Source organism: Triplophysa rosa, linkage group LG16, assembly GCF_024868665.1.
Source record: "Triplophysa rosa linkage group LG16, Trosa_1v2, whole genome shotgun sequence".
Taxonomy (NCBI): Eukaryota; Metazoa; Chordata; class Actinopteri; order Cypriniformes; family Nemacheilidae; genus Triplophysa; species Triplophysa rosa.
In genome coordinates, this window is record NC_079905.1 from 19 (window position 1) to 20,901 (window position 20,883).

General features: G+C 43.1%; 1 protein-coding gene across 1 annotated transcript in view; it reads right to left on the reverse strand.

The window, feature by feature from the left end:
- Positions 1-764: 764 nt before the first annotated feature.
- LOC130567310 (venom phosphodiesterase 1) overlaps positions 765-20,883 on the reverse strand; it is a 31,116-nt gene continuing 10,997 nt past the window's right edge. Inside the window, exons 10-25 of the mRNA XM_057355319.1 lie at positions 13,051-13,116; positions 12,797-12,869; positions 12,252-12,360; positions 12,052-12,174; positions 11,928-11,959; positions 10,369-10,496; positions 10,223-10,292; positions 10,057-10,144; positions 9,797-9,969; positions 3,119-3,164; positions 2,829-2,983; positions 2,515-2,650; positions 2,275-2,352; positions 1,738-1,870; positions 1,506-1,662; positions 765-1,424 (exon numbers count right to left, since the gene is read on the reverse strand). Coding sequence (XP_057211302.1) covers positions 1,251-1,424; positions 1,506-1,662; positions 1,738-1,870; positions 2,275-2,352; positions 2,515-2,650; positions 2,829-2,983; positions 3,119-3,164; positions 9,797-9,969; positions 10,057-10,144; positions 10,223-10,292; positions 10,369-10,496; positions 11,928-11,959; positions 12,052-12,174; positions 12,252-12,360; positions 12,797-12,869; positions 13,051-13,116 — 1,741 coding nt within the window. The 3' untranslated portion in view covers positions 765-1,250. The remainder of the gene's footprint in view (positions 1,425-1,505; positions 1,663-1,737; positions 1,871-2,274; positions 2,353-2,514; positions 2,651-2,828; positions 2,984-3,118; positions 3,165-9,796; positions 9,970-10,056; positions 10,145-10,222; positions 10,293-10,368; positions 10,497-11,927; positions 11,960-12,051; positions 12,175-12,251; positions 12,361-12,796; positions 12,870-13,050; positions 13,117-20,883) is intronic.

Below are 20,883 nucleotides of genomic sequence, written 5' to 3' on the forward strand. Positions count from 1 at the left end.
GATCATTTCAGTATGTTGAATTTTAAATAGTGAAGTTCTGAGATTTTTATTTTATTTTATTTTACTATATACTGTATTGGATCAGTGATTTTAACTTTGGAGTTTTTAAAGACTTTTATTTTATTATTTTTATTATTTCAAGTCACATGAGTTATTGAAGTTTTTGAAACTTTATTTTATTATTTCGGTATATTGAAGCTTATTGACCCTTCAAGTTTGAAGTCAAGACCCTGTTTAGTTGGTTATTAAATTATTATTTTACATATGGAAATGTTGACTTACAGCCTTGAAGCTTTTTAAAACTCTTATTTTTATGGTTTCAGTTTATTGAGTTACTAATTTTGACTTTGATGTGGCTCTATCTCAACTTAGTGAAGTTTGGTACTCTGAGAATTTATTTTTGACTTTATTTTTATTTCAGTTTATTCAATTATTAACTTTGAAGTTTTAAATTTTTCTTTTCATTATAGATAATGAAAGATTGATTGTTTAAAGATTTATGATTTTGGAAATATGATTCCCATTATTGGTAATATAATCACAAATTGGTAATTGAGCTTCATGTTTAAGACTTATTTCCCCATAAGTGATTTATGCCTTATCTTGTTTTATTTCAGTTCACTGACTTACCATTTGCATGGCTGAAGAGGCGCCAGGTCTCGCTTATGAGAGAAGCATAGCCATTCAGGCTAAAATACAAACCATAGGAAGAGTTCTGTCAGAAACTAAGGGAATTAGAAATCACTTNGTGTGTGTGTGTGTGCGTGTGTGTGTGTTCATGTTTGTATATCCCGGTGGGGACCTAAACCTGAATACACACCAACACATGGGGACTCGTGTCACCGTGGGGACCAAAATTGAGGTCCTCATGGGCACAAAAGCTAATAAATTGTACAGAACAATATTTTTTACAAATCTAAAAATGCAAAAAGTGTTCTATGATCTTTAGGTTTAGGGATAGGGTTAGGGATAGGGGATAGAATATACAGTTTGTACAGTATAAAAACATTACGCCTATGGACTGTCCCCACGGGGATAGTCAACCAAAGCCTGTGTGTGTGTGTGTGTGTGTGTGCGCGTGTGTGTGTGCGCGTGTGTGCGTGTGTGTGTACATTTTGCTCTCTTTGTTCACATAAATACAGAGTTGAGCGGTGTTTTATTCTCTATATCCATTGAATAAATATTTCACACTTTCTCAATCCAAAGAATAAGGAAACATTGTGTGGATGGACAGGTTTCATGAACTTCATTCAGGCTTTGGGACTAATGGCGGCGGTGGGGCGGGTCTTGAGACGGAGGAGCTCAGGGATTGGTCGGAAGCTGTCTTGAAAGAAGTCCAATCCGGTGATCCATTCGACATCTCTGACGCGTGATTGGTGCATCCAGAGGAGAGGCTCCACCCACTGTGACTCGGGCTGATGATTCTGCACACGATAAACACACATGACTTCACACACGCGTGATGATGATGATGATTATTATGATTGTGTGTGTGCTCTACTCACAGCGCAGCTCTCTGAATTCTCTTCTCTGTGAGGCATCAGGAAGGAAAGCGTCTGTAGTTCTGTTGAACACTCGCTCACCGTCTGTCTGACGTCCTCGCAGCTCACGAGAACCGCAAAATAATGTGTGGGCACGGGAAGAGAGGTACCTGTGACCAATCTAAACACAAACATACGGAAGAAATGATTGTTGTTTTTGGACTTCTCGTGATGACTGACAGACGTGATGTCATACCTCTCAATCTGTTCCGGAGAATCAACTCGCCCGTCAGAGTTATAATCGTAAGCAGGTCCAGTCACCACATGAATACTGTTATACTGCTGTGCGTACTTCAGCAATAACACCTCCTGAAAATACTGCCACACTCCTGCAAACACACAACCATCAGCTTCAACACAACACAAGTGTGTGTGTGTGTGTGTGTGTGTGTGTTCATGTTTGTATATCCCGGTGGGGACCTAAACCTGAATACACACCAACACATGGGGACTCGTGTCACAGTGGGGACCAAAATTGAGGTCCACAAGGGCAAAAAAGCTAATAAATTGTACAGAACAATATTTTTTACAAATCTAAAAATGCAAAAAGTGTTCTATGATCTTTAGGTTTAGGGATAGGGTTAGGGATAGGGGATAGAATATTCAGTTTGTACAGTATAAAAACATTACGCCTGTGGACTGTCCCCACGGAGATAGTCAACCAAAGTGTGTGTGTGTGTGTGCGTGCGTGTGTGTGTGTGTGTGTGTGTGCGTGCGTGTGTGTTATACTGACTCTTGAACTGTGGGTACATGGGCACAACATTACTGAGTGTGAGAGAGTCAAACTGTTCTTCAGACGAGTCGTTCAGATCTGTCAACACAAGATCAAACATCATCTTCAGCACATAAACACACACAACACAAATATTGATGACTCATACTGCACTCATTCAATCTGGCCAATCAGAGTAAGACCCTCCCCTGTCATGTGACATCAAGGCTAAAACAAGAAACACACATGTGTGTCACTCACTGGGCGGGTACAGGAAAGCGTGTGTGATGTTGCCAGCGTTACTGTACTGGTCACATGTTGCGCTCTGATTGGTTGGAATCCTGACATCTGCTCTGAGACAATCTGAGACCACCGGAGACAGAGAACCCCCCTCAGCCTACACACACACACACACACACACACACACAAACACTGGTGAAAATGACCTGGTTACCAGGGTGTGAGTGGGTGTTTGCTAGGCTGAGCGGTTTCTAGGGTGTTTTGAGTTGTCAACAGCTGGTTGCTATGCGGTGTTAGTAGGTCTTTTGACTGTGTGTGTGTGTGTGTGTTCTTACCGGTTTGTCCAGAGTAAATGTGCTCCACAGTGGAGTGTGTGTTTGTATATTATAAGCAGAGATGAATCCACGGTGATTGAGGATACAGTATTCAACATCCGTCTGGAGAACCCGCGGCCGCCCGAATAACATGTGATGTCTCTCACTCTCAGATACTACACAAACACAAAGAGACAGACACACACTCATTGTATAACCGGTACATGGATATAAATGTGTCATCTCACTGTTGTCTACATGTAAAGCAACGCAGATGTCAATCATCTGTTCATATAAACGTGTCACTTTACCTTCTGCATCTGTGAGATTCAGCTGTGAGTTTGGATTACTTCCATTCTGAAACAACACACACACACGCAAACACACGCACGCACACACACACACACACACACACACACACACACACACACACACACACACACACACACACACACACACACACACACAGAATGAGCTTTATTGACCATGTTTTTATGTTGTTGAATGTGTTGTGTACCAGCGGTGGACAGCTGCAGCCCAGTGTGTGTGTGTGGTGTGTGTGTGTGTGTGTGTGTGTGTGTGTGTGCGTGTGCGTGTGTGTTGTGTACCAGTGAAGGACACAAGCAGCCTGGTGTGTGTGTGTACATGTGTGTTTGTGTGAGTAGTGTGTTTGTTGTGTACCAGTGCAGGACACGTGCAGCCATGTGTGTGTGTGTGTGTGTGGTGTGTGTGTGTGTGTCACCTGAACCTGAACACATCAGCGCTTCCTGTTTCCTGCATCGCTGCTGGCGGCTTGTTTGTATCAGTGCGCTTATCACTTCGCTCTAATATTAGTGTATTTTATTATCGTTAATTATTATTGTCGTTGCTAACTTATCCTGATATCTCAATAACCCTGTTCCTGTTATTTACTTGGAAGAGTCTAAACCAAAAGTGATAGTTAACTTAACGCCGTTAGCATAGCAATAGCGTGTTAGCTTGCTTTCTGTTCACACTGTGGAATATCATCTTGCCTCTGGTTTGTCTTGTGTGCTAACTGTTTCTCTTTTTAAGCGAGTATACTACGATCCATCGAGCAACCTTGGTAAGTTGGAATTGCACTTCAAATCCGGTGAGTTATGGCTTCTATTCCTATTATTGTTACTTGCACCTCATGTCATATGTTTAGCTTAGCCTTCTCTGTCAGCTGCGAGGGCTTTATATGCGATAAATGCAGGGAAATAGTTAGGCTGACAGAGAAGATCTTAGAATTAGAGTCTCGCATCCAATCTTATCTGAGGATAGTAAGAGTTTAACGACGATAGAAAACACTTTGGATGCGAGCAACATTAGCGCACACAGCTCGGTTCCGGTTGAAAATCCTCCGCAGCTGGGAAACTTCGTGACTGTGAGACGGCGTAGTCGCAGGACAAAACATCACTCGACCGTTCCGATTACAGTCTCGAACAGGTTTGCCCCGCTCAGTGACGCACCGAGCTGAGAAACCTGCTGAAAGTGCCCTAGTTATCGGTGATTCTATTGTTCGGAACGTTAACATAGAGGCACCAGCCACCATAGTCACAATGTTTACCGGGAGCCAGAGCGCCTGACATCAAGTCAAATTTAAATGTGCTGGCTAAGGCTAATCGTAAATTCAGTAAGATTGTCATTCACGTCGGCACAAATGATGTTCGACTCCGTCAATCGGAGATCACAAAAGATAACATTAAAGAGGTGTGTGAGCTCCAAGCATCGATGTCAGACACTGTAATATTCTCTGGCCCCCTCACTGCTTATTGTGGTGATGAGATTTATAGCAGATTATCATCACTAAATGGCTGGTTGTCTGAGTGGTGCCTGCAGAATGATATAGTTTTTATAAATAACTGGAAGAGTTTTGAGGGCAGACCTGACCTGTTGAAACGAGATGGTCTCCATCCCTCCTGGGCTGGGACTTCCATCCTGTCTAGAAATATGGCAAAAAGTCTTAATGCTAATGCTAAAACTTGACTCGCTGGGGCCCAGGTCAGGGAGCAGACAGTATGGCTTAACCAACTGTCTGCTTGCCGTCTCACGTCGCAGAATACACAAAATGTACAACATGTAGTAATCCGTTCTCCCAAACATCACAAAATAGAGACTGTGTCTGTCCCCCGGATTAGCAAACATAAAATAATGCGTAAACCTCTTGAAAGTAATTTAATAAACGTTAAACAAACTAAACATGAACAAAATACAGATAATCAACTGTTACGACTCGGATTGCTAAATATTAGATCTCTCTCTAATAAAGCACTTTTTGTTAACGATATGATAACAGATCATAAAATAGACATGCTCTGTTTGACAGAAACATGGCTAAAACCAGATGATTATATTGCTTTAAATGAATCTGTCCCCCAAGATTATTATTATAAACACGAGCCTCGTCTAAAAGGCAGAGGGGGAGGTGTCGCAGCACTTTACAATAACTCTCTTAGCATTTCCCAGAAGTCGAACTCTAAATATAATTCTTTTGAAGTCATGGTTCTTCATGTTTCAACACCTAATACTAAAGATAAAACATCTTTTTAAAAATTGATTCTAGCTATTGTATATAGGCCTCCAGGGCACCACACAGATTTTATTAAAGAATTTGGTGGGTTCTTATCAGAACTAGTACTGGCCGCAGATAGACTCCTTGTCGTTGGTGACTTTAACATCCACGTAGATAACGTTACAGATGCCTTAGGAATGGCTTTCAAAGACACTCTTAACTCCATGGGCATTAGTCAACATGTGTCAGGACCCACTCACCTTCGTGAAAATTTTAATTCCACCTTCTCGGTAACGCTAGACAAAGTTGCTCCACTACGTTTAAAGAAGATTAAAAATGGCAGCCCCACACCGTGGTATAATGAACACACTCAGGCTCTAAAGAAAGCGGCCCGAAAAATGGAGCGCAACTTTAAGAAAACTAAATTAGAGGTATTTCGTACAGCATGGAAGGATAGTATTCGAAAATACAGGAAAGCCCTAAAAACTTCTAGATCCGCCTACTTTTCATCACTAATAGAAGAAAACCAGCACAACCCTAGGTTTTTATTTAACACGGTGGCTAAATTAACAAAAAATAAATCGTCAGTGACTTCTGATCCTGTATATCAGCATAGCAGTGATGAATTTATGAACTACTTCACATATAAAATCCAAGATATTAGAGAAAAAATTATAACAATGCAATCAGAAGTGAAACCCGCTGAACAAACTAACTACAGCGCCCTTAAGGAGAAAATGCAATTATTTTATACCGTAGATCAAGATGAGCTGTCTAAAATTATTAGATCATCTAAATCAACAACATGCATACTAGACCCTATACCTACAAATCTACTGAAAGAGATGCTCCCAGAAATTATAGATCCTCTTCTTGGTATTATTAACTCATCTCTGACATTAGGACATGTGCCTAAAGCATATAAGGTGGCTGTTATAAGGCCCCTTGTCAAAAAACCCCAACTCGACCCTAGAGAACTAAGGAACTACAGGCCTATATCGAATCTACCTTTCATATATAAAGTTCTGGAAAAAGTAGTTTCAACTCAATTATGCTCCTTCCTCCAAAGGAATGACATCAATGAAGAATTCCAGTCTGGATTTAGAGCATGTCACAGTACAGAGACTGCTTTGATCAGAGTTACAAATGATCTGCTATTGGCGTCTGACCGAGGTTGTATCTCGTTATTGGTGCTGCTAGACCTTAGTGCTGCATTCGATACCATTGACCACAGCACACTCCTACATAGACTCGAAAATTATGTCGGCATTAAGGGAATAGCCTTGAAATGGTTTAAATCTTATTTATCCGACCGTTTTCAATTTGTAGCAATAAATAATGAGGTGTCACGCAAATCGCAAGTCCAGTACGGTGTACCACAGGGCTCAGTCTTAGGGCCTCTGCTCTTCGCATTATACATGCTACCTCTAGGAGATATAATAAAGCGACACGGAGTTAGCTTTCACTGTTATGCTGATGATACTCAACTTTATATTTCCTCGAAGCCTCATGAAACACAGCAGTTCCATCGAATAATGGAATGCATAGTCGATATAAAAAACTGGATGAGTAACAACTTTTTATTACTGAACTCGGACAAAACGGAAGTGTTACTTATTGGACCGAAAACTGCTATAAGTAACAACCAAGAATACTGTTTAACTATTGACGGATGTTCCATAAAACCCTCGTCGTCAGCAAAGAATCTTGGCGTTCTATTCGATAGTAATCTGTCATTTGAGAGCCACGTCGCCAACACCTGTAAAATTGCGTTTTTCCATCTTAAGAATATATCTAAACTACGTCATATGCTGTCAATCTCAGATGCAGAGAAGTTAATTCATGCATTCATGACATCAAGACTAGATTACTGTAATGCACTGTTAGGTGGTTGCCCTGCAGGCTTATTACAAAAACTCCAATTGGTCCAAAACGCGGCAGCTCGAGTTCTTACATGTACAAAAAAGTATGAACATATTAGCCCGGTTCTGTCAACCTTGCACTGGTTACCTATAAAGCATCGCGTTAACTTTAAAATCTTGCTTATTACCTATAAAGCCCTACATGGTTTAGCTCCTCAGTACTTGAATGAACTCCTTTTGTATTACAGTCCTTCACGTGCATTACGCTCTCAGGCGTCCTGTCAGTTGGTAATACCTAGAATTTCAAAATCAAGTGCAGGTGGTAGATCCTTTTTCCTATCTAGCGCCTAAACTTTGGAATAGTCTTCCCTGCACTGTCCGGGAGGCAGACACACTCTGTCAGTTTAAATCTAGACTAAAGACGCATCTTTTTAATCTTGCATACACTACTCTTCCATAATATAAATCTTCAGAGGGTTTAGGCTGCATTAGTTAGATCAACCGGAACCAAAAACACAACTGATGTACTTGTTGCATCAGAGAGTACAGAACAGTACTCTACTCTCAGCCAGTCTTGTCTCATTGTTCCAAGGTTACCACAGCGAGCAGGATGCAGTTCATGGCCTGACCTGATGGTAGAGCGGAGACCTGACAAGAGCTGAGATGATAGAGCTGGATAAAGAAGGACGCGGTCTCTTGACATGTCTTCACCACAAAATTTCAAATGCTATTAGATTATTAATGATAATCTTAAACTATAATTTATTTTATTAGTAAGTTTATTTATTTTATTTAGCCTTGTTGTGCAAGTTCTCTGGAGCTTGTGCAGAGGCAGCAGCTTTTGCCAGAGGGGAACTGGAATCCCCTGGTTGGGCCTGGGTTCTCCTGAGGTTTTTTTTCTCGATTAGAGTTTTGGGTTCCTCGCCACCGTTTGCATACTGTTTTTGCACTATCTGCCTGACCGGGGGGGCTGCTTTAGAATCTTAAAGTTTTACTTAATTAATATTGCATATAGGAATTTATTATCTGTTATATTTGACCTGTGCTTCTCTCTCCTTTATCCTAAATGTGTGCTCTCACTGAGCGTGTGTGTGTGTGTGTGAGTGTGTGTGTGTGTGTGTGTGTGTGTTCATGTTTGTATATCCCGGTGGGGACCTAAACCTGAATACACACCAACACATGGGGACTCGTGTCACCGTGGGGACCAAAATTGAGGTCCTCATGGGCACAAAAGCTTATAAATTGTACAGAACAATATTTTTTACAAATCTAAAAATGCAAAAAGTGTTCTATGATCTTTAGGTTTAGGGATAGGGTTAGGGATAGGGGATAGAATATACAGTTTGTACAGTATAAAAACATTACGCCTATGGACTGTCCCCACGGGGATAGTCAACCAAAGCCTGTGCGTGTGTGTGTGCGTGCGTGCGTGTGTGTCTGTGCGTACTTGTCTGTGTACGTACGTGTGTGTGTGTGTTGTGTGTGTGTGTGTGTGCGTGCGCATCCGTGTGTGTGTGTGTGTCTCTGTCTATGTGTGTTAGTACGTGTGTATGTTGTGTGTGTGGATTGTTTTGTATGTGGGTATGTCTGTCTTCTGTGTTTTCAACCTTTTCTTGTTTCTGCAGGTACAACTTTAATTATTTTGCTTATAGTCAATATGTCTCATGTACAGCTGCTTTGTAACAATGAAAATTGTAAAAGCGCTATATAAATAAAGTTGAGTTGAGTTAGTGTGTGTGTGTGTGTGTGGTGTGGTGTTGTGTACCAGTGCAGGACACGTGCAGCCCAGTGTGTGTGTGTGTGTGTGTGTGTGGTGTGGTGTTGTGTACCAGTGCAGGACACGAGCAGCCCAGTGTGTGTGTGTGTGTGTGTGTGTGGTGTGGTGTTGTGTACCAGTGCAGGACACGTGCAGCCCAGTGTGTGTGTGTGTGTGTGTGTGTGTGTGTGGTGTGGTGTTGTGTACCAGTGCAGGACACGTGCAGCCCAGTGTGTGTGTGTGTGGGTGTGTGTGTGTGTGTGTGTGGTGTTGGTTGTGTACCAGTGCAGGACACGGCAGCCCAGGTGTGTTGTGTGTGTGTGTGTGTGTTGTGTACCAGTGCAGGACACGTGCAGCCAGTGTGTGTGTGTGGTGTGTGTGTGGTGTTGTGTTACCAGTGCAGGACACGAGCAGCCCAGTGTGTGTGTGTGGTGTGGTGTGGTTGTTTGTACCAGTGCAGGACACGAGCAGCCCAGTGTGTGTGTGTGTGTGTGTGTGTGTGTGTGTGTGGTGTGGTGTTGTGTACCAGTGAGGACACGTGCAGCCCAGTGTGTGTGGTGTGTGGTGGCGTGGTGTTGTGTACCAGTGCAGGACACAGAGCAGCCCAGTCGTGCTGTGTGTGAGTGTGTGTGTGGTGTGGTGTGTGTTACCAGTGCAGGACACGTGCAGCCCAGTGTGTGTGTGTGATGTGTGTGTGTGTTGAGGTGTGGTATGGCCTGACCACGTGCAGGACACGTGCAGCCCAGTGTGTGTGTGTGTGTGTGTGTGTGGTGTGGTGTTGTGTACCAGTGCAGGACACGTGCAGCCCAGTGTGTGTGTGTGTGTGTGTGTGTGTGTGTGGTGTGGTGTTGTGTACCAGTGCAGGACACGTGCAGCCCAGTGTGTGTGTGGGCTCCAGGCTGATGAGTGGACATCGGTTGGGTGGGCTCTGTTCTTCAGGGTGACGGGGTGTGTGGGGGGGTGAGAGCAGCAGGTGGTTCAGGCTGCCGTGAGTGCCATTATTATGGGATGGAGTGATTTCCAGAACATCTGCCAACACAACAGAAAGAAGACAGTTGTGATGTCTGACATGTGATTGTGTTGTGTTGCTGTGGGTCAGATGGTGTTGTGTCTCACCACACATGAGGTTGTAGAGCTCAATGTTGGAGAACGGCTCGACTTCTGTTTGAAAGAGAAACTTTGGCCCCAAACTGAGAAACATTGCCTGAGATAAACACAAAATAAAACATTACTCACATGTACAGATACACAATAAAACATGTAAACACACACACACACACACCTGCATACTGTAGACATCATTGTCGTAACCATGATCTCCTCCTGAGCAGAAAGTGAGAGATCCTTGACGTCTACATGAACACAATCATATACTATCAGATTGTGTCATTGTGTTAATGTTTTTTATTATGTGTGTGTGTGTGTTACCTCTCAAACAGCCAGCGTGGCTGCACGAGAACGGCAACATCTTCAATGCGTTTGTTGTTGGCGTAGTGTAACCTCTTCGGCAGATGATGTTTCAGATATGCCTTTATCTGCTGCTCTGACCGTTTACACTGTTACACACAACATCATTATGCTGTTATGCACGACATCATTATGCTGTTACGCACGACATCATTACGCTGTTACGCACGACATCATTACGCTGTTACACACGACATCATCATTATGCTGTTACGCACGACATCATTACGCTGTTACGCACGACATCATTACGCTGTTACACACGACATCATCATTATGCTGTTACGCACAACATCATTACGCTGTTACGCACGACATCATTACGCTGTTACACACGACATCATCATTATGCTGTTACGCACAACATCATTACGCTGTTACGCACGACATCATTACGCTGTTACACACGACATCATCATTATGCTGTTACGCACAACATCATTACGCTGTTACGCACGACATCATTACGCTGTTACACACGACATCATCATTATGCTGTTACGCACAACATCATTACGCTGTTACGCACGACATCATTACGCTGTTACACACGACATCATCATTATGCTGTTACGCACAACATCATTACGCTGTTACGCACGACATCATTACGCTGTTACACACGACATCATCATTATGCTGTTACGCACAACATCATTACGCTGTTACGCACGACATCATTACGCTGTTACACACGACATCATCATTATGCTGTTACGCACAACATCATTACGCTGTTACGCACGACATCATTACGCTGTTACACACGACATCATCATTATGCTGTTACGCACAACATCATTACGCTGTTACGCACGACATCATTACGCTGTTACACACGACATCATCATTATGCTGTTACGCACAACATCATTACGCTGTTACGCACGACATCATTACGCTGTTACACACGACATCATCATTATGCTGTTACGCACAACATCATTACGCTGTTACGCACGACATCATTACGCTGTTACACACGACATCATCATTATGCTGTTACGCACAACATCATTACGCTGTTACGCACGACATCATTACGCTGTTACACACGACATCATCATTATGCTGTTACGCACAACATCATTACGCTGTTACGCACGACATCATTACGCTGTTACACACGACATCATCATTATGCTGTTACGCACAACATCATTACGCTGTTACGCACGACATCATTACGCTGTTACACACGACATCATCATTATGCTGTTACGCACAACATCATTACGCTGTTACGCACGACATCATTACGCTGTTACACACGACATCATCATTATGCTGTTACGCACAACATCATTACGCTGTTACGCACGACATCATTACGCTGTTACACACGACATCATCATTATGCTGTTACGCACAACATCATTACGCTGTTACGCACGACATCATTACGCTGTTACGCACGACATCATTACGCTGTTACGCACGACATCATTACGCTGTTACACACAACATCATTACACTGTTAAGCACAACATGTGATTGGCTGTGGTTCATGAAACACTTACTGTCATATTAGCCACCAGTGCAGCAGCGTCCACTGAAACACACACACACACACACACAGTGGTTTAACACTTATGACTCCCTAGCATCTTTCTGCACAGTTTGTGTGTGTGTGTGTTAACTCACAGGTGTGTGTTTTATCTCTTGCTCTGATTCGTCCGAATGGACCCTCAGTAACATAAAGATGATTAATATTTCCAACAAACTCCTGCAGAACCTCCTTACGATCACAACTCGTCTCCTCCATACCTACACAACACACACAAATACAACATCACACTGTGTCAAAGCAGCATAAAGTGTGTTCCTGTGTGTATTTGTGTTACCGTGATCAGCGATGATGATGATGTTGACACACCGATGAAGGTTGAGCTGTTTCAGACCGTTCATCAGTTGACCCATTAATCTGTCCACTCCCTGTAGAGCTGTGATCAACTATACACACACACACACGCTGTTATAATCATTACTGTCAATTACATTGAGTAAATGAAAATAAATCAATGCCTACTGAAGCTGAACTGTGCGTGTGTGTGTGTTCATGTTTGTATATCCCGGTGGGGACCTAAACCTGAATACACACAACACATGGGGACTCGTGTCACCGTGGGGACCAAAATTGAGGTCCTCATGGGCACAAAAGCTTATAAATTGTAAAGAACAAAAAAAATTAAAAATCTAAAAATGCAAAAAGTGTTCTATGATCTTTAGGTTTAGGGATAGGGTTAGGGATAGGGGATAGAATATACAGTTTGTACAGTATAAAAAACATTACGCCTATGGACTGTCCCCACGGGGATAGTCAACCAAAGCGTGTGTGTGTGTGTGTGTGCGTGCGTGCGTGCGAGTGAGTGAGTGAGTGTGTTCTCACCCCTCCGCTGACCGGTCCAAAACTGTGTCCAGATTTATCAGGTTCCTCCAGGTACAGAGTTAAAAAATCCGGCCTTCACAACAAAATGCAAGCAGATGAACAGCAGATGTTACTCACTTATTCTGGGAATTCTTATTCTGTTAAGTGATGTGTTTCTAGAAGACATTCATCAGGGATAGAAATGAAGAAGAACATCTACATGTTCAACATCTACAGTGTGATACATCACAAACACACACGAGATGATGATTTACCGTCTGTCCTGCGGTAACTGCAGCCACTTTAGAACTGTTAACACTCGCTCCTCAAATGGGACCTTCCTGCACGCACACACACACACACACACACACCACAATGGTTAAGATTTTATTTTAAGTGGGTCAGTCGTGGTCTAATGGTTAGAGTCAGACTCGTGACCAGAAGGTTGCCGGTTCGATCCCCAGGGTCAGCGGGTAACGACTGAGGTGCCCTTGAGCAAGGCACCTTACCCCTACTTGCTCCCCGGGCGCTGCAGTGATAGCTCCAGGTGTACGTGTGTTCGCCACTTGCTGTGCGTGTGTTCACTACTCTCTGGATGGGTTAAATGCAGAGTCACATTTCGGGTATGGGTCACCATACTTGACAAATAATTTATTAAAAAAATTAAAACATTTTTATAAATGCGTGAGTGAAATGATGAAATGTGTGTGTATGTGTGTTAAATTCAATTCAATTTCATTCAAAGTTGCCTAGTTTCAAAGCAGCTTTACAGGAAGAAAAACAAAACAAACAGATAAACACAGAAATGGTAAAAATACAACACAGTACATGCTATAGAAGGAGTGAGAGCATTCTAGTTAGCAATGTTAATAAAGTTTACAGAATCTTAAGCTAATCTAATATCAGCAGTCTCCTGGCGAGCAAACTAACCAGTCTCAGCCGGGAGGGCCAGTTCTTCTCTGACGTGTTCCAGCTGCACTCAAGTGACTGAGTAAAAGTTACTGAGTGAATGTTAGTTAGTGAGGAGAGCGTATTAGTAGCCATTTATTCAATTACAGAGTGCAGATACAACTTCAAACTGCCGTCATAAAAGTATTCCCTTAATGTTCATATGTATTTCTGTAACTCTAACTATCATATGTGGTATCATTGAAGGCTTAGAGTCTCTAGTTTCTGGAGAAGTGCACCATTTTGGCATTTATCGTACATTAAATAACTTATTTAGGCTGAAATTCATTATATCCCCATGTCATAGCCCCTTTAAAATCATGTATGTTTATGATCATGAACATTTTTCATAACGCTCAAATATGTCCAACATGTTCAAGTGAAGCTCTTATTCTACAGAATATAGATCTCCAGTTGGATTTATTGATATTTTACAACATATCGAATGCAAGTCGAATGAATTATGATGTATGAAATTGATATTTGTGAAAAAACAACACATCCATCGAATATCTAAGCTAATAAAGTAAGGTTACTCACGTAACCCCGGTTCTCTGAGAACAGAGCGAGGTATCTCACTATGGGAAACGCCTCAGGTGTGATAGACTATGGAAGCACCAATTATACCACGTCTGCCCGACGGGCAGACCAATCACAGCTCAACACTAAGAGCCCGCCCCTCTCCTATATATACTGCTGTGATTACCTGTAATGGCATTCTAAGCACGCACTTCCCCCGTGTTATGCGAGAAGGGAAGCTTGGTGAGATATCTCGCTCTGTTCTCAGAGAACCGGGGTTACGTGAGTAACCTTACGTTCTCTTTCAAACAATCGCTCGGTATCTCACTATGGGAATAATATGGCCCACTCCCGTAACGCATGCTTTCCGAAGCTATCGAGCAGACCCGGCAATAAATCTCAGTTCTCTGTGGAGCCAACTTTAAGAACTACTGCATGAGTCAAAGTTGGCGCCGTGACATCCAGACGGTAAAATCTGATAAATGTATGAGGGGAAGCCCAGCTTGTGTTGAAGATTTTATTGACCAAAATATAAAGGAATCATGTACACATTACATTACTATTATAAATCTATCTCTACATAAGAACTGGTCTTTGTTAGTTCATCCCTAGTCGTAAATACCAGAGTCCTTGTTATTAACCCCCCTCACCAGCTAGGAATGCTGAGGTCAGACATCTGTTTCAAATTATAATGGTAACCCCGGATAACTTTGTGTTGTAACAATGTGTGTGCGTGGGCGTAAGGACAGTATAAAGGTTTTCCCCCAACCAGAGTTGAGCAGTTGTTCTGCAGGCAACTTGGCTTTGTATCTTTGATATTAAAGTCTTCCTTTGGCAATGGAACTCACAGCTTTGAGAGTGATTCTTCACAGCAAAAATAATCACAACACTTGCCGCTGAACAAACATCTCCTACCGAAATCCCCTTGAACAATGCCCATGATGTAGACACAGATAGCGCTGACGATTTGTAAATATTATGGTACACGGACGCGGTGAAGCGGTCCGCTTTCCCAGGGAGGGAGGGATTGGCAGATGATAAAGTGGTCTTCCTGTTTGGATGCAGGTGATGGGCCGCTGATTACTCAACCGAGGGCAGGTTAGAAAGCCCGAGCTCCTCCATCTCGCTCACATCCAGAGAAGAGTAGCCTTTGACAGGCACCCGGTGAGAGAACGGCTTGTCCCACGGCTGTTTCATCTCAGCTACACAGCTGGCAGCACCGGGAGCAGCTGCTTCATTGGGGGAAGGCGAGACGCGAGCCTTTTCCCATCATAAATATCCCATTTAACCCCCGGATCCCCGGGAGTCACTGGCCACGCAATATTCAGCTTCGCTGCCACATGTTTACAAACCTTCGCTAAATCACAGTCCACCACGGTAGATGCCAACTTGCAGCTTTGCGCGCTCACGCGCCTGGACACTTGGGCCGCCGAGAGGATAGCGTCCTCATCGTTTGGTACCTCTCTGAGGAGGTGAGCTAACACCTCTTTGTCCTCCTCCTCATCTCCCTCCATCTCGTCAGCTTCCGCCAGTAGCTGATCAAAAAGTGGCGTAGGCTCAGGGACTCAGCATCCATAATATCTCCCCATGAAGAAAGTTCTCGCGGGGGAGACGGCTGAGTCTCTTTAGCTGGAGGGATAGCAGAGAGACACGGATCAGCTTTAGAGGACGCCGCCACTCGAAGCCGTCTTTCCAAAATCCTGGCCGGCATGACAGTGAGCACAGCTTTCCGCATCCACCAGCGCGGCCTGGGCATGCTTGACACCCATGCACGCGATGCACATCAGATGGGAATCTCTACCTGTGATCATGAACCCACACGCTGCCGGGCAAGAGCAGGAAGGGACGTCTTTCCCTTTCTCTGCGGCGACCTCAACGTGGACATAGCGAAGAAAAACGTAGCTCGCCTCGACGTGTTAGCTACTCCAAGACCAGCTATTGAAAGCGGTAGAAGAAAAAAACTCAGTAACGAGTTCGGAGAATCCGCAACAGATTCCAACTGCACTGCGTTCAGCAACGTCGACCTTAATGGCACGTCCATGAACTGGAGCAGCGCAGCTAAGGTGCTGAGGAAAATCTTCACGGGGAAGAGACCAAGAATGCCGTTACAGGTAATCACAGCAGTATACTGTATATAGGAGAGGGGCAGGCTCTTAGTGTTGAGCTGTGATTGGTCCGCCCGTCGGGCAGACGTGGTGTAATTGGTGCTTCCATAGTCTATCATGCCTGAGGCGTTTCCCGTAGTGAGATACCGAGCGATAGTTTGAAAGAGAACTGCATCCCACCATTACACTTACCCACAAATGCTACATAATCTTTTTTGTTTTTCTACAATATAAGTCCATTCCTACATCTTTATGTGGTTAATATCCGCTTCCAATGTCTCCCATCAATGTGCTGCATCAGCAACATTGACATTAAAGCTTGGGTAGTTAAAGGAGACATCAGATGAAAACCCCACTTTTTCTGTGTTTAAGTTCTATAATCGGCTCCCTGGTGCATCTAGCAACCCAGAAAATGTGAGAAATAAGAACCCAGTAAGTTTGTTTAGGTGTGCCTTTCCCTGCAAGCATGTGAGAAATCGAGCCGTTCAGATTTCGCTCCGATTGTGACGTCCAAAGCGGATTTTATTATAATGTTACCGCCCCTTAATCTACACATTCCACCCACCGCGCTCCGCCATTGTTGTTTTCACAAGCGACAGCGGTGTACGTAACGCCATGGCTAAAGTTCGTGGACAACATGCAATGTAGTCGCTGCACAGAGTCCAAACCTAGGAAGAGACAGGAGTGGATTTATTTTATTTTTAGTGGAAATCCCTCAGAAGCCAGAAGTAAAAACCAGAAGTAAAAAGAAAGTGCTTTTTCAACCTGGGACAAGCAGGATTAGCTTCAAAGTTGTTCCTCAAGAGAGATCGAGACCGACTGAACGAGACAAAACTGCTGATGTAAATAAAATTGATCAACAGTCGTAAATGTGATTTACTGACGTAAATGTATCGTGTATATAGGAGGATAACGTTAGCATATGATAGCGAAGAGAGCTAAGTCAGTCACGGGCTAAATAGAACATTCAAAGACAGTGTTAAACTCACTGTATATAGTGAAGATGGAGTTTAGCTGTATGAATGTTAATACATTATGTGCGTTAATATGATTAGCTGCGGCAAGCTGTTTGTTTTGCTAATGAACAGGGGCGAACACTGGGGTTAGTTTTGTTTTAAACGTCTCAAATCATTCGTGCTTAGGCTGAAAAATCTGTCACAGCAAACTAGCTCTCACATTGTGTGTGTAACGTTATAACTCGTCAATGACAAGCGCTAAAATCCATGTAATTCCGCTGAGATCTGCAGTGGATTCTGTGGATTTTAGGTAAGCATACACGCACAGCGTAAGCGCATTAGCTGTTTGCTGTGACTGATTTTTTTGTCTCCGGACGAATGATTTGAGATGTTTAAGACGAAACTAACCGCAGAGGAATTCAGGAAATATCATTGAGCTAAACCATTGCCACTGCACGTGTGTTGAGGCTATATATTGAGTGTTGAGTGGCAAGATGGCGCCTTTGTGTTTGGCACGCCGTCTGCTGCCCTGCCTGTCTTTATCGATATTAGTATTTATGCTTTTATGTACATTTATTTTTATCACTGACTGTAATATGGCGTTGGTGTATGATCGGCAATCACTCATGGACATCCGAGTGGCTTTTGAAACAACTAGGGCTGGCACCTGTGCTTTTCGCCCCTCTTAGCTACCTTTCTACACCGTTCTTTCTCCACATCGGTACTGGCATGTTACAGACCTGCTGCAGAGAAAAAAGCATCGGAGGAAGAGGGGGAAGCGTGCTGGAGTTGCAGTTTGGCTGAGATCTTCTGCTGGCTTGTTGCTCAGCGGGCCTGGGATGACACAGGGCTTACACCACCATGGTCGTCTGCCGGACTCATCGTACCGATGGCTTCGACCTGTTGGCCCGGGCCATGTTCCTCCGCGCCGCCTCCTTCGGCATGTTCATCGTGGTGGAGTAAACACCTCCAACCTTCGGCCGATTCGGAAACATACGTAACCAGAGGTACTGCCATTCCATGTTGCTTTGATTAACGCGCGCTCTCTAATAAACAAGAATTTTATACTAAATGACTTTTTTACTTTGCACGCTCTGGATACACTATGTATTACTGAAACTTGGATTAAACCAGGCGATCTAAGTCCTTTTACTGAATTGGTGCCTCAGGGCTGTAGCTTTTTTAATTCCCCCCAGCTATCGGGCCGCGGTGGGGGCTTGGCTACTGTGTTTAAAAACTCATATCTCTGTCGCAGTCTACAAACTGGGACTCGTAGCTGTTTTGAAATTTTGCTTTTCCAACTTTCTCTTGTCAACCCTGTGGTCTTTGCTATCATATATCGACCTCCGATTGTAAACAAGGACTTTTAAAATTAATTCGCCCAATTCTTGAGTGAAATTATCATCAGTTACGATAGGATTCTAATACTGGGGGATTTTAATATTCATGTGTGCTGCGATTTCAAACCTTTATCTAAAGACTTTCATAGTTTACTTGAATCATTTGATTTCATACAATGGGTATCCGGACCCACTCATACCCAGGGTCATACGCTGGACTTGATTTTATCTCGCGGCGTGTCGGTAGGGGATATAAAAATCGAGGACGCCGACCATCTGCCTATATTATTCACGATGTCTCTTGATGAAAATGCTCCAAGTCAATTATCTTTGTCACGCTGGACTCGTGCATTTACGGACAGCTCAAGCGAAGAATTCTCTTCGAATTATGAACCATTGGATGCAACTCAAGCTATGGACATTCTCACTGGTCACCTGGATGTTAACCAGCTTCTTGGTACTTTTAACACTAACTGCTCTAATGTCTTAAATTCTGTTGCACCTTTAAAATTGAAAAAAACATAAGCATAACATAATACCTTGGCATACTGAAACCACTCGTTCCCTAAGACAAGCTTGTAGAAGGGCGGAGCGCAAGTGGAAAAACATAAGCTACAAGTATTTTATGAAATCCTACAGGATTGTCTCTCTGCTTTTCAGCGTGCGGCTAAGGCTGCAAAGAGTAGATATTTCTCAGAGTTAATTACACAAAACAGCAATAAGCCAAATATTTTATTTTCCACTATTAAGTCTGCACTTCATCCAGTTGTCACCATCTTTGCTGATGCATTGGTCTCGTTGTGTGAGAATTTTGCTCATTATTTTGACGGCAAGATCTCTCAAATTTTGTCTAATGTGCCAATGCTGTCTTATGATCTAGCTGTTGCCCCATACTCAGTTTCTACTTGGTCTCTTTTTGAGCCTGTTAATCTGAATACTTTAACCAAAACACTGTTTGCTTGAAACCTACAATGTGTCCTCAGGATGTTATCCCACCACGTTTTCTTAGGCAAATTATTGATATCATTGGCCCCGACTTACTGTCAATTATCAATAAATGTCTCCATACTGGGACTTGTCCCCCATGACTTTAAACTTGCCACAGTTCGACCATATTTAAAAAAACAAATCTGGCCCGACATTGCTCACTAACTTTCGTCCAATCTCAAATCCCCCCATTTTATCTAAAACTTTGGAGAAAACTGTTTTAAATCAACTTCAATCTCACTTGTCTCTTAATGCTATCCATGAAAAATTTCAGTCCGGTTTTAAATCCTGCCATAGCACGGAGTCGGCCCTTCTAAGGGTTGTTAATGATATCATCTTGACCATGGATTCTGGTCATTCTGCGGCTCTGGTTTTATTAGACCTTAGCTCTGCCTTTGACCTGGTCAACCATGATATTCTTTTATCTCGTCTGGAGGCATGCGTTGGTCTACGGGGCACAGTCTTACAGTGGTTTAGGTCATATCTCACAAATAGGAGATTCGTTGTTAACATTGGGCATTGGGAAAGCGCAAATATGAGTCTATTACGCCAGTTTTAATTTCACTTCACTGGCTTCCTGTGAAGTACAGAATTGATTTTAAAATACTCTTGTTTGTTTTTAAGTCACTTCACAACCTGGCTCCAGTGTACTTGGCTGAACTCTTGCAGCCTTATACACCGTCGAGATCACTCAGATTCTCTAACTCTAACCTGTTGCATGCCCCGAGGACTAGGCTAAAAACCCAAGGCGACCGTGCTTTTTCTGCTGCCGGCCCTAGACTCTGGAATAACCTCCCCCCCATATTAGAACTGCCCCAACTCTGCCTGTTTTTAAATATTACTTGAAGACCTACTTATTTTCTCTGGCTTTCGATGTCCCTTGACAAACTGTCTTTGTACCATACATATTACAGCTTGGGTATATCTATGCTATTTTTTATGTCCTATCTTTAATGTTTTTTTGTGCCTATTTATTACATGTCTTTTACTGTCTTATTGTATGTTGTAAAGCACTTTGGTCAACTTCGGTTGTTTTTAAACCGTGTGTAACAAGACTTCAACAGGACAGGAAGGAAGAGGCTGGAATCAGGGTCGAGCTGACGACTAAGAACTTTTATTTAAACAAAAATAACACACGCGCTGTACGCGCCTATTCAAAACACTTGCCACTTCTGTGGCTGAACAGTCCTTCTCGTGGTCAAAGCCTCCCGCTTTACTTCCTCTGGCTATTCGTCCAGAGCCACTCGCCACCA